Source organism: Sminthopsis crassicaudata, chromosome 2, assembly GCF_048593235.1.
Source record: "Sminthopsis crassicaudata isolate SCR6 chromosome 2, ASM4859323v1, whole genome shotgun sequence".
Classification (NCBI taxonomy): Eukaryota; Metazoa; Chordata; class Mammalia; order Dasyuromorphia; family Dasyuridae; genus Sminthopsis; species Sminthopsis crassicaudata.
This window is the reverse complement of record NC_133618.1, coordinates 57,102,122-57,116,589: the sequence shown is the minus strand read 5'-3', so window position 1 is coordinate 57,116,589 and position 14,468 is coordinate 57,102,122. Positions and strand designations below refer to the sequence as shown.

General features: G+C 38.3%; 1 protein-coding gene across 2 annotated transcripts in view; it reads left to right on the top strand.

Moving 5' to 3' along the window:
• The window catches only part of DNAAF1 (dynein axonemal assembly factor 1), a 36,849-nt gene that overhangs the window by 641 nt on the left and 21,740 nt on the right, over positions 1–14,468 (top strand). The window contains exon 2 of one of the 2 annotated variants that reach the window (XM_074286349.1): positions 18–149. In XM_074286349.1, the coding sequence (XP_074142450.1) occupies positions 26–149 (124 nt within the window). In that variant the 5' untranslated portion in view covers positions 18–25. Of the gene's footprint in view, positions 1–17; positions 150–2,869; positions 2,913–14,468 lie in introns of those variants that run through there. The other variant, XM_074286350.1, reaches the window with a different exon arrangement.

Here is a 14,468-nt window from a genome sequence, read left to right as displayed (position 1 = left end):
CACGAATGTGCTTGCAGATCTAGTAATGCATCCTGAATCGGGGTCGCCCGGCCAGGAGGATGGGGCTGAGCGCGGCAGCGTGCCGGAGCAATCGGGGGAGTCTTCGGGGGACTGCAGGAATGGAGAGGGCGTGCTCATGAGCAGCGCAGGTAAGTCCCGACCTCGGCCGAGCGGGGAAACGGCCGCTGCGGCCTCCCGCCGGGACGCAAGGCCCCCAAGACGTCCGTCAGATACTTTTGAGCCCTAAATGTTGTTTCCAAAAGGGGCAACCACCGAAAAATACCCGCGGGAGCCCGCGGTCCAACGGGGGAGAACACGTGCAGACCTGCGAGTTACTACTAGATAAATGGGAAGTGATTGACGGAGGGCGTCATTCTTGTACACGGGGGCGGTCGCCTGGGACTAGAAGCCGGGGGAGTCCGTAGCCACAGCTGAGGAGGGAAGATAATTCTAGGAATAGAAATTGCCACAGCCAACAGATGGAAGCTCCTGGATTGAAGATGATGTGTGTGGGGGGAGGGGGGGTAGGTTCTAAAAAGACCCGAAAGGGAGGAGGGGCTAGTTTGTGAGGGGTCTCAAAGGTCAAGGAGTCATTCGTGTTTGATCCAGGCTGCGAGGGGAGCTGCTCCCTCTGACTTACATCCTGTCCAACCATCACTCTTAATGTCCATCCACAACCCCCTCTCCCCCCAGCGACCTGGTCCTCTCCTGGGGCTCAACCCTAGCTTACGTTCTGTTAGCAAATACAGGTTATTGTTCAGTCACGTGGGCTCTTTGTGATCCCATTTGGAGTACTCCGGGAGGAAAGCACCGGATGGCGGCTCTCCCGCTCTTTAGATGGGCGAGACTGGAACGGATGAGGTTGAGTGACTTGCCCAGAGTCACACAGTGAGAATGGGAGGTCACATTGATCCAGATCTTTCTGACTCCGTCTCCTGCTCTATAAACTTCGCCTCGAGCTTCCGGCAGTCACACGCCCACGCTCAGGTTTTGCTGGGAAACCTCCCGATATACGCTGTCCGCCTTACTTGAATTATTTGTGCATAAATTGGGTTTGAGCGAGGTGGAGAGAGAGCTGGGGTCAGCCTCAGCCGCACCGCGAGAGAAGTAGCGACAGAGCACTCTCCCGCAGCGGGGGTCAGCGGACGCGGCTCGGGCTGCAGCTCCTCTGCACCCGCAGGCGCAGCGCGGCCTCAGGGCGTGCGAGGCCTTAAGGACCCGTCAACTGGAGCCCTTATCGCCTAGTTTTTGATTAGTCATTCACTATGTGTGAAAGTTGAAGGAAAAAAAGCCAAATTATCAACTGAGTTTCTCACCTTAAACCAGCGGTCTGCTCACACTTCCCTCAGACTGTGGGAGGCCCGGACTTTCGGTCTCCGCCCCTCAGCCCATTTGCCATAACCGGCGGCCCGTAACCCCGAGGGCCCGCAGTAGTCTGAGAACCCCTGTTTTAAACAAGAATTTTATTTCTGGAGATAGCATTTTTTTTTTTTTTGTCATACGTCAATCACTGTGTTGCTGAGAATAGCTAAGTCATTCGCAGTTAATTATACAATAGTGTTCCTGCATTTTACTAGTTCTGCCCACTTTATTTTGTGTCAGTTTGTGTGAGTCTTCCCGGGGTTTCTTAAAGCATTCTTGGTTACTTCTTATAACTCCAGAGTATTCCAATATCCGCCAGCGCTTGTCAGCCACTCTTCTGGGGTGGGGCATCCCCTCAAAGCACAGAAGGAGCTACTTCGAGATATTTTGTACAAACTAGTTCCTCTCTCCTAAGTCTTTGGAGCACAGACCTAGCAGAGATGTCTCTGACCGGCTAACGACTCCATCCATAGTGGATCGAGACACCAGTTTTCACCAGTTTCAAATGTATAAGGTGTCATCTGCTAAGTTTTTGTCTTTTTTAATCCATAATGATTTAGAGCATTTTTTCATATGATTATAGGTTTAATTTCCTTCTCTGAAAACCATCTGTTCATAGCCTTTGTTGGGGAATGAATTGCATTCTTATAAAATTGACTCATTTTACTCAAATATTCATTTTCATCAGAGCAATTTGCCATAAAAAAAGTTTCACCCAATTTCCTGTTTCCCCTCTAATTTGGCTACATTGGTTTTGTTCACACAAAAAACTTTTAATTTTATGTAATCAGAATTATCTATTTTATCCTGTAATGCTTGCTCTCTCTCTTCTTAGGTCATAAATTCTCCTCTTATCCATAAATCTGACAGGTAAATTCTAGCTCCTTCTTATGATATCACCTTTTGTGGCTAAATCATAGCCATTTACAGTGAGATGTTGGTTTATACCTAGTTTCTGCCAAAATGTTCAGTTTCCCCGCTAATTTTCAACAAATGAGTTCCTTTCCTAGAATCTTAGATCTTTTATTAAACATAAGATTATTATAGCCATTAACTACTATGTATTACATATCTAATCTTTTCTACGGATCTACTACTTTCTTAGGTAGTACAAGATTCTTTTAATGATTACTAGTTTATAATAGTTTGCAATCTGTTATTGCTTAAACTATCTCCTTTCACATTTTTCATTGATTCCGTGATATTCTTGATCTTTTGCTCTCAGATGACTTCTGTTTTTTTTTTTGTTTGTTTGTTTGTTTGTTTTTTGTTTTTTTTTTTTAATTTTTCTAGCTCTGTAAAATAACTTTTTGGTAATTTGATTGGATATATAAGTTAAATTAGGTAGAATTATTTTTATTATATTAGTTTGGCCTATCCAATGGGAACAATTGATTTTTGTCTAATTGTTTAGATCTGGCTTTATTTGTAATTTTTAATTGTGTTTATGTAATTCCTGGGTTTGTCTTGGCAGGTAGAGTACCTAGTGAGTTTGACTCTGGCTGAGTTTGTCCCAGCTTATATGCTATATTCTAATTACATCATCGAAGGTATGAATCTTGTAGAACTATATTAAGTATTAAGTACTAGAGAACTATTAATCACCATGTTAAACTAGATAACCATTGTCTTATCAGTTCCACTAAGTTAGCACCTTGTAAGAATCCTTGTTTCAAGTCCAGAGTTCTGGTCCATTACAGCAACTGGCCTGAATCATCTCATTATTGGAAAGAGCCACATTTATCAGAACTGATCATCATATAATCTTGTTGTTGCCATGTATAATGATCTCCTGGTTCTGCTCATTTCACTTATATTAGTTCATGTAAGTCTCTCCAGGCCTTTATAAAATCATCCTCCTAATGGAGTGTGTTTTTATCTCCATCCTATTTTCCCCATTTAGCCTTTTCTCTCTCTTTTTACTTTTTCCCACTTCTTAAGTCTGTCTTGCTTCTGATCATTATCTCCTTTATCTGCCCTACCTTCTCTCAGCCCCTCTTCCTTTCTCTTTTCCTTTTCTCCTGCTTCTTGCCCATGGAAAAAATATATATATTTTATATCCGATTTAAGTTTGTGTTATTCCCTTTTTGAATGGATTCCAATAAGAGTAAGGTCCAAGTGTTTCCCACCACCACTATAAAAGTTGTTCTTTGCATACCTCTTTTATATAAGACAACTTTTCCCTAGGCTTCCTCTCCTCTCTCCCAATGCCTTTCTTTCTCGCCTGTTAAATTTTTTTATATCTTTCCATCATAATCAACTCACACCTGTGCCTCTGCCTATGATATCTGTTCTGAATGCCCTAATAATGATATTCTTAGGACTCAGAATTATTTCATGTAGAAATATAAACATTTCAACTTTATTTCATGTAGGAATATAAACATTTCAATCTTCTTGATTCCCTTGATTTCTCTTTCATTATTTCCCTTTTATGCTTCTTTTGAGTCTTGTATTTGAAAGTCAAATTTCCTATTCAGCTTTGCTCTTTTCATCAGGATGCTTTGAAAGTCCTTCATTTTGTTAAATGTCTTATTTTTTTCAATTCTTATTTTATCTTCTAGCTCTAAGATAACGCGAATAATTTTCCTTAGTAATTTCTTGAAATTTGCTCTTTTTTCTTGTTTTGTTCTTTTTTTGGGGGGTGCTTTTGGTTTTATTTTGTTTTTGCAAGACAATTAGGCTTAAGTGACTTGCCTAGGGTCACACTGCTAATAAATATTACATTTTTGAGGCCTGATTTGAACTCTGCTCCTCCTTACTCCAGGGCTGGTGTTCTATCCATTGTACACTCAGCTATCCCTTAGGTTCTTTTTCTTGATCATGGCTTTTAGGAAGTTCAATAATTCTTAAAACATTTCTATCCTAGATTATTTTTCAGGTCATTTGTTTTTCCAACCATATGTTTCACATTTTCATCTATTTTTTCACTCTTTTGGTTTTGTTTTATTAGCTCTTGTTGTTGCATGGAGTCATGAACTTCCACTTGCCCAATTTTAATTTTTAAGGAATTATCTACAGTGAGCTTTTGTACTCTCTTCATATGGCCAATTTTCTACTTTAATTTTAAGGAATTTTTTTCTTCAGTGGATTTTTGTACCTCTTTTACTATTTGGCCAGCTCTGTTTTTTAAGGTATTATTTTCTTCAGGTTCTTGTTTTTGCTTTTGCTTTGGTTGGTCCCTCTTTTACCAAGCTGTTGAATCTTTTTATAATGTTCTTGCATAATTTTCATTTCTTACCCCAATTATTTTTAATTTTTATATTTCAATTTATTTTATTTAATATTTTCCCCAGTTACATTCAAAACAATTTTTTACATATTTTAAAAGATTTTTCAGTTCTAAGTTCTCTCCCTTATCCCCACCCACAATTAAGAAACTACATGTGAAATTATGTAAAAAAAATTCTATAACAGTTAAGTTGTGAAAGAAAACATAGATCTCCCACTCTAATGAAAATAAAAACCTTCAAGAAAAATGATGTTAAAAATAGAATAATAGAGAATGGTTCAAACTATATTCAGACTCAAATCAGTTCCCACTCTGGGTATGGATAGGATATGTCCTTCAGAGTAGGTGTGGATACTTAACAGTCATTTACACTAGTCCTCCCAGAACATTACTATTACTTTGTATACAGTATATTTCACTTTGTTCCAGGTTTTTTTTTTCTAAGAGCATTCTGCTCATCATTTCCCAAAGAACAATAATATTCCATTAAAGAAATTTCCTTTGAAAATATATGTTTTACAATTACTATTGCTAATTGTATTTCCTCACATTTATTCTCTCTCCTATCACTCTGACCCTCCTCAAAAGTGTTTTACTACTGACCATTCCCTCCCCCAATATGCTTTTGCTTTTATCGCCTTCCCCATTTTCCCCCTATTTTCCTGTAGGATAAGACAGATTTCTATGCCCATATTGAGTATTTATGTTATTTCCTCTTTGAGCCAGTTCTGATGAGAGTAAGATTTACTCACTTACCCTCTCCTCCATCTCCACTGTAAAAACTTTTTCTTGCTTCTTACAGCAGATAATTTGTACCATTCTACTTCTCCCTTTCCTTTTCTCAGTACATTCCTCTCTCACCCTTAATTTCACTATTTTCTAAAAAAAAGTATCCCTTCATATTCAGCTCATACCCTGTACCCTCTGTCTATATATACTCCTTTGTCATAAATAATGAGAGCATTCTAATGAGTTATAAGTATCATCTTCTCATGTAGGAATGTAAACAGATCAATTTTATCAAGTCCCTTATGATATCACTTTCCTGATTACCTCCTTATGCTTCTCCAGATCCTGTTTGAAAGTCAAATTTTCTCTTCAGCTCTTGTCTTTTAATCATAAATGCCTGAAAATCCTGTTTCATTGAATGGCCACCTTTCTTCTGAAGGATTATACTCAATTTTCCTGGGTACGTGATTCTTGGTTACAATCCTTGTTCCATTGCTCTCCAGAATATCATATTTCAAGACCTCTGGTCCTTTAATGTAGGAATTGCTAAATTGTAGAGGGCTGGAGCTCTGAAAAGGTGTACTTGAGTCTAAGACAGCAGAGTACTTAAGGCTAAGTACCTACTCAATGTGAGATAATGGTTCTATAAACATATACTTAAATTATATGATATGATGGCTCTTCTCACAATTGGTGCCTGCTGAATGTGTGGTGGTGAGGTAATCACAGAGAAGGATTGGAGGGCTGAGGGGAGAGGGTCAGAGGTTCTTTGCTGCAGTGAGGTCAGCAGGGAAGACTTTAGTCTCCAGACTCCAGGGGTCTAGGATCCATCTTTGATGAGCCATGTGGTAGCTTGCCTGCCTCCTTCACTTCTCCCAAAGACTAAGGACTCTGATTGATTCTGAGGCCTTCCAGAGAGCCAGCCCCAACATTACACTAAATCTTTTGTTATCCTGACTGTGGCTCCACTATATTTAAATGCTTGCAATATTTTCTCCTTGATCTGGGAGTTCTGGGATTTGTCTACAATAATCCTGAGAGTTGTCATTTTGTGATCTCTTTCAATTTTCATTTTATCTTCTGGTTTTAGAATATCAGGACAGTTTTCCTTTATAATTATTTTGTTTGTTTGTTTTTGGCTGAGACAATTGGGGTTGTGACTTGCTCAGAGTAACACAGCTAGAAAGTGTTGTGTCTTCCACCTGATTTGAACTCAGGTCCTCCTAACTCCAAGGCTGGTTCTCTATTTACTGCATCACTTAGCTGCTCCTCCTTCATAATTTCTTGAAAGATTATGTCCAGGCTAATTTTTTGATCACGACTTTCAGGTAGACCAATAATTTTAAAATTTCTCTCTCCTGGATCTATTTTCCAAATTGTTTTTCCAGTGAGAGAGTTCACGGTTTTTTCCCTATTTTTTCATTTTTTGGGTTTTGTTTATAGTATCTTTCTCATAAAGTCATTAGCTTTCATTTGTTCAACTCTATTTTTTAAGGAATTACTTTTCTCAGTGTGTTTTTGTACCTCTTTTCTCACTTGGCCAATTTTGCTTTTTAAAGCCTTTTCCTCATTAGTTTTTTTTTTTTGTTTGTTTTTGGTTTTTTTTTGTATTTCCTTCTGCATCTCTCTGTTCTTTCCCTAATTTTTTTCTCTGTCTCTGACTTGAATTTCAAAATCCTTTTTGAGCTCTTCCAAGGCCTGAACCCAATTCTTATGGAATTTGGATGTAGGAGCTTTGATTTTGTTATCATCTTCTGAGAGTGTTTTGATCCTCCTTGTCACCCTAGTAACTTTCAATGCCCAGAAATTTTTTCGTTTTCTGCTCATTTTCCCAGCCTATTACTTGGCTTTACACTTAGTTAAAGAAGGGCTCTATTACAGGGTGAAGAGAGTTACAGGGTGAAGGGTACCCTGTCACAGGCTTCAGGGGTTTGTGCAGGTGTTTTCAGAGGTCCTCCTAGGACTCTGCTGACCACAAGTGAGGCCTATTCCAGCCCCCTGGGAGGCTCTGCTTTTGGGCCGGGACCAGGGCTCCACTGAAAGGTTGGGGCCTGGGCTGGAGTCTGGCTTGGGACTCCACTGACCCCATTGACCCTCCCCACTAACCTTCAGAATCCTCTCTGGTGCCCTGGGCTGAGAGATCCAGAAGCCTCCAGCTCTGCTGCTGATCCAGAGGTCCTGCCTCACTGGGGTCTGTGTTGGAGCTGGGATTGCTCTCTGTATCCTGATTTTTCTTTACCTTTCTTATCTGATTTTTTAAATCCTTTCTGAATTCTTCCAGGAGGTTTTGATTGGAGTGTATCCAATTAACATTTTTCTTTGAGGCTTTGCTTGTAGCTGCTTTGATATCATTCTTCTTTTGGATTTGTGTCTTGAAATTCCTTATCAATATAGTCATTTGTTATGGTCAGATTCTTTTGTGGGTGTGTGTGTGTGTGTGTGTGTGTGTGTGTGTGTGTGTGTGTGTGTGGTTTGATCCCAACCTATTTCTTGATTTTTAAACTTTGTGTTCTGCTCAGGACTGGGGCAAGCTATCTTGCTGCTGTTTTCAGAGCTAGCTCTGCAGGTCTATAGGTTTTCAATAGTTCCGTAGTTAATGCAATAGGGAAAAGTGTGGTCCCTGCTCTCTTGGTCTGTGCTCTAGGATTTACCCAGGAAGGAACCTTACTTCCTTGTCTCCAGCAAGGCTGCAATTCCTCCTGGCCCTGGAAATGTGACCAGGGCCCCCAGTTTCTCCCCCAGCCACAATTGTTAATGCTTGCCTCTGTCCTGGAATTGAGGGCTTACTATTTTTCTGTGAATGACCAGAAATATTCCCCTCTGCCTTGGAATCATGAGCAAGGCCCCTGCTTCCCTATGACTGCAAATGCTATGGGACTTTTTGGATCTCTGATTGCAGTCAGGGCTGTGTATGGTCATGTATGGTCACGTGTGGTCAGTACAACCCCATTGCCAGCAAAGGATTTCCTGTAGTCTCCTCCTAACAGCTATTCAGCCACCCCCAGTCTGGGCTGAGAGCACCCAGGGCAGTCCCCCAAAGTCTTGTCTGGGCTGGGCTTCCAGGGCCAACCTTCTGAGTTGTCTTGGGCTGGGAAATTGCTTCACAGAATCCTTTTATTGGTTCTGCCACTCCGGGATGCTATTTGAGGTATTGCTTGAGAGCTGCTTGGAGAGGAATTTGGAAGAGGTTGGAGAAGCACTTTTTCTCTATCCTGACTCTGCCTCCATTGCCTTAGGATTCCATGTAGGCCTATATCAGACCCGTTAAACCATGGGGTTTTTAACCTCCTCTATCTCCTTCCCACGTGCCCAGCTCTCAGCCAAATGCTTCAAAGACATAGATGTCTGTCATCAACCTAGCAAGAAGCTTTGAAAAGAGAAGATATGTTTGCTTTAAAAGTCTGCTTTTCATCGGACAAGACTCAGTTTTTTAAGGGTTGTCTGGAAAAAGACCTGGATTCTAGGATTAGCCCTGCCATTACCTGGCTCTGTCACCTCATCAGCTCTTTCAGCATCATTTTTCTGATGTGTTTTGTAAGGGGTTTTGATTAAATGATTTAACATTCTCTGTGAGCTTATTGGTAGGAATATTTGAATCCAACTTACGTATTCTCACATAAAATTGATATAATATTAGCTTATTCTTATTTGAATTCTTAAGAAAACTAATTCAGTTGGTTTGAGATATCCCCTTTTACAATTTGGTATAAGAACTTTTTTGAACCAATGTGTAGAACTTTCCTTATAATTGTTTAGGCCATTATGACCTTTTATGTATCTTATGATCTTAATTTATCCAGGATGTTAGCTGTTTTTCCAGCTTTCTCTTCATCTGTCCTTGACAAGTGTGCCATCCATGACTTCTTCATCCAAGTCAGCGATATAGGTCATGAAAAGTATAGTGTCAGTGATAGATCCCTGGGGCTCCCCATCAGAGACTACCATTCCCATTAACATCAAACCTTTGATTTTGCATCTAGTCATTCAAGCATTTCTAAATCTCTAGCAAATTCTCTTATCTAACCCACAGATGTGGAAGGCTTTAGAAGGCAAAGAAGGAAGGACAATTGCACTTTGTGCCAGCTTTCTGAGGTAGCAACTCCCTATCCCACTAACCAAGAAGTAGGGCATGTGGTGATAGTATCACAACATAATATCAATTCTAAGAAATGATAAGAGAAGGGTAATAAAATCATTACCATGTCATGAATTCTGAAAAAGTCAAGAATTGGAGTGATCTGGAGAGGGAAAAGAACAGGGTTCAGGGCCTGGCAGATTACATCTATTTAAAAAAATTATCTGCTTCTGTTGCATGGTATTTGCAAGATGAGTTGAAAATTTTCACAGAAATATGAGGGTACAGAGTGTCTTGTTAGGCAATAAATTTTCCTAAGATCTCGGTTTTGATGTGAATTCATAGCATTATATGGTGGCCTAATAATAATAATAATAATAATAATAATAATAATGCTATCCAGTCTTGAATTAAGAGGCATTGTGACTAGGAATTATCCAGGTGGTGATGATTCCACTTGTTCTATGTCATGGATAGAGCCCACTTGTAATATCGTGCTCTATTCTGGTGCCACATTTTAATAAGGACATTGATAAACCATAGAATATCCAGAGGAGAACACTTATGAGAGAGAAGGACCTTATTAATTCATCACCAAAGGAACTACAAGAGAAAACTGTTTGAAGAGAGGTAGATACAATCTGTCCTCAAGTATTTGAAAGGCTGTCATGTGAAAGAGGGATCAGATTCGTTCTATTTGAGCCCCAGAGGACAGAACTAGGAAGGTTGTCAAGGGAAAAATTTAGGCATGACGTCAGGGGAAAACTACCTCACAGTAAGGGCCATCCCCAGAGGCAGCAGGGCTTCCTCTCCCCAGAGGTTTGCTCCCAAAGCTGACTGGCCCCTTAGACTGTTGCATTGTGAGGATTCTTTTTCATGAATGGATTGGATGACATGCCCAGGGAAATCTCTACAACCCCAAAATTCTGACATTCTGCAAAGTCACATGTTGAGAATGGCTGATCAAACTGTGATGTCTCATTTGTAAATGACAAGAGCACATGATGCTATAGTCTGTTTACAAAGCTTTCCTCGCAAGGGCCTCTTGAGTGATTGGTACAACTAGAATCATGGCCATTTGAGAGGAAGTTTGGGGCTCGGTCACAGAGCAGTAGTATGCAGCCCAGCCAGGCATGTGCACTGGGTTCTGATTTCAGATCTGGGATTCATTCGGCTGCACCAGGCTGCCCTCCTATAGGTCAATGGAAGGGGAGCTCAAAAGTTCATCCCAGGACAAGACATGGAATTAGGGTGAGGTATTCTGTCCCCTAGCTTATTCTTAGTTTCCTAGAACATTACCTCCAATCTCCAAATAATGGAAATAAGTACCTATAGGAATAATGGAAATAATTACCCAACTTTACAGGGTAGTTTGGAGGAAAGTATTTTTATAAACATTAAAATGCTATGGGAACATGTGTTATTGTTGTATCCTCTACTGATGTTCTACCTAATATGCTATTTTAATAATTTAAAAAAACCAATAAAATGCAGGAGTCTATCTGAAGAACAGATTGCATTTTTCCTGCCCTTGTTATGAAACCATTGTCTTTGAAGCTCTAATGTTTTATTCATTTAGCGCCGTGCATGATACATTAAAATTGTTTTAGATGTTGGTTTTCCCAGTGGTCTGAATTAACCTCACTTTCCTGTGAAGACTAGACAACAGGATATTTCTGAGCAGACAGGACCTTAAACGTTCTCTAGATCCTCACTTTCATTTGACAGACAGATGAGAAGAGTATATCCTGTTGAGATGGTAAGAAGGTGTCTCCAACAGTTTCCATGGAGATTGTTTCAGACGGTAGATTTCTAACTCAGTCCGACTGATCAGTGCTAGTGCTCTCTATTCTGTTCTGTCTGTATTAGAACAGACAAGAAGCATTAGAATGAGAAACAAGCCTAAAGGAACATGGCTGAGAGACTTGATCATTTGAAGTCATGTGTATATACATTCTTAAGAACGAAACCGGAAGGGCAACTGACAAAAAGAAAAGATCTACAAAGATTTCTTATACCAAAATCTTTTACTGTTGGCCACAATGGAGTCATTGCATCTGGACTCTTAACATCATGTTCTAGATATGTTTCTCAACAAAGGAGAATAAAACAAAGGGAAAAGCATCTGAACTAGGCCAGACATATAGAGAGGAGGTGTTTTTGAATGTGACATACTTTTGAGGGATTGATTCTCAAGATGTATGAAGAAAGGTACCAAAAAGAATGAAAAGATCTTGAACTTTATTCTTCCCAACAGCTTATATACTAAGTCAGAAGACAAGTAGGTTTTCTCAAGTGATGTTCTACAGCAAATCATGGTTTTTACCATCACACAATTGATATTACACAATGTAGAGAACACAAGATTTCATTCAAATTAGTGTATGTTGACTATTAAAAACTAAATGATTCAATAAAGTAAATACTACTCTAAAGACAATCTTGCAGTTGCAGCAAGGTGTATCTCCCATGCATATATCAAAGTTTTGTAATATTCCTTTATAAGAATTCTTTGAGTATCATTAATCTTATTTAAATCTTCTCATTGTTAACATCAAAGGAGGCATAAATCAAAGATGTATGCTTGTCAAAGCTGGTTGCCATTCTCAAGGATTAGATCCACAAATGATGAGAACCCTACAGATGCTCCTTTTTGTAGATAACACCATAAGGATTTCAAGCTAGGAAATGTTGACTAGCAACCTAAATGAGATAGGTAGGTGAGAGAATTTGTGTATTTGTACAAATGCATAGATGTGGTGTGTGTGTGTGTGTATGTGTGTATGTGGTTTTGCCATATACACACAGAGACAATGCAGATGAACAATGAATTTGGCCCAAAATTGAACAGAAAGAGAATGTCCTAGATTGTTGTTGGGAAATTGCAGTTCTTTTAATAAGTTCAACCTTCTTCCTGACACAAAGGCATATATTTTAATAGTGGAAACTTTAATACTGAATATTTGAAGTATTCTTCATATGAATATGACACTTGGAACATTACACTCTCCAAAGAAATGAAGTTTGAGAATTGTCCAAAGGGCAAATGAGAAAAGCATAGTGGTTGGGAACAAGCTACAACATATTACAAATAATGAATTTTAAAAGAGAAGTCATTGAAAGCAGTTTTGTCAAACTCCTATGAGGGCAAAACTTACTACCATAGTGATGTCAGAATCAGATTAAATTTAGTGGAAATTTGTTTATTTTTTCAAGGCATTTGGGGTTAAGTGACTTGTCCAGGGTCAAACAGGTTGCACTGTTTGGTATTATCAAAAGTCACATTTAAACTCAAATCCTCTTCACTTCAGGACTGATGTACTGTTCACTGTACCAGCTAGTTGTCTCGCCCCCCCCATTTTAAATTTATTTATTGGACTAAAGACAAAATAAAAAAATAGAAGAAAAACAAAATATTGTCATGTGCCCAGCAGAACATCAGGGAGAATTCAAATTATATAACAATAAATTTACATTTCAAGGAAATATACATAATAGTAGAAATTATATTCAGGAATATCCATCTTTCCTTTGCTTCCTTGTAGGGTGTGTGTGTGTGTGTGTGTGTGTGTGTGTGTGTGTGTGTGTGTGTACTTTTTACTTTACTCTTTTTTTGCCCCTTTCATTCCCCACATCTCTCTCAAGCAGGCTACAGTTAAGCATAGATATATTTATACATATACACACACATACACATATACATTTACCCATATGTAAACACACATCTAATTCATTCTCTTATGTGAGTAGGTTTTCAGAACTATGAGTCCTGCTCCTTCCCTACTGGTTCTTCCTCTGCACCTCATTTGTATTAACATAATTGCAATTTTTACTTTTAGTCTTAAACAATATTGCTTTTTAGAGTCTGATCATACTTAAAAACTGTGCCCCAATCTTTGAGCTACTCAATTACTGATGTCAGTCTTAAAAATATGGTATATATTTACATATGAAAAACAAAAAATTCGTGTTGAGTTCTTTGAAATTAATCTTTGACATTGGTTCTTAAATGTTAAATTTTGTTAAGTTGGGGTTTGGTTGAAATAAAAGTCCTGAAAATCTGCAAATTTGTTGAACTTTTTCATTTTTTTGTTCAATATTATGTATAATTTTGTTGGATATGATCTTTTGGGCCACAGGCCTCATTCTTTTGATTGCTAGTATATATTATTCCAGAATATCTGATCTTTTTGTGGTTGTTTACAAATCCTGTATAATTCTGATTGTAGCTTCAGCATATTTGGATTTTTCTATTTGTTTGTTTTGGCAATAATATTCCTATGTGTTTTCCACATAGGTTTTCTCTGAGGTATGATGATCAGTGGATTTTTTTATTTTTCTACTTTTCCCCTATCACGCCAGGACAATTTTTTGGATTATTTCTTGCTTTATGTGTCAACATTATTTTTTTGGTCACAACTTTCAGGTAATATAATTATTCTTTTTTAAAATTTTATTTTATTGAAAAAATAGAAAAAAGAAGGAAACAAAACAAAAGAGAACATTATCAAGTGTTCAGCAAAATAAAACATCAGGGAGGATTCAAAATAGATAATTACCAGTTCAAGAAAGGATACATAATAGAAGAAATTGTATTCATGAATGTCCATCTTTTCTTTGTTTCTTTGTGGGTTCTTTTGTTCTCTGCTGCTTATTTCATTTACTTTATTCCTTTTTTACTTTTCATGCCCTCCAAGCGGGCTATAAGCACAGATATATATTATGTACATATATAGATAAATATATACACACACATGCACACACCCATATCCACACATCCCCTACCACCCATATATTTATATACATACACACATTCTAGTCCAATCATTCTTACATTTTCTCTGGTTGATCTGTCCTTCAGATCTGTTGTTTTTCTTATATTTCACATTTGTTATATTTTTTCATTATTTATATTTTTTTGTTATTTCTTAGTCTCTTAAAGTGTCATGGACTTCTCTTTGCCCAATTCTAATTTTAAAGAATTATTTTCTTTCCTAGTTGGTTAACTTTTTTCCATAATCATCTTGTTTATCTTGGATGGTTTTAATTAATTTTATTTTTAGTATTTCT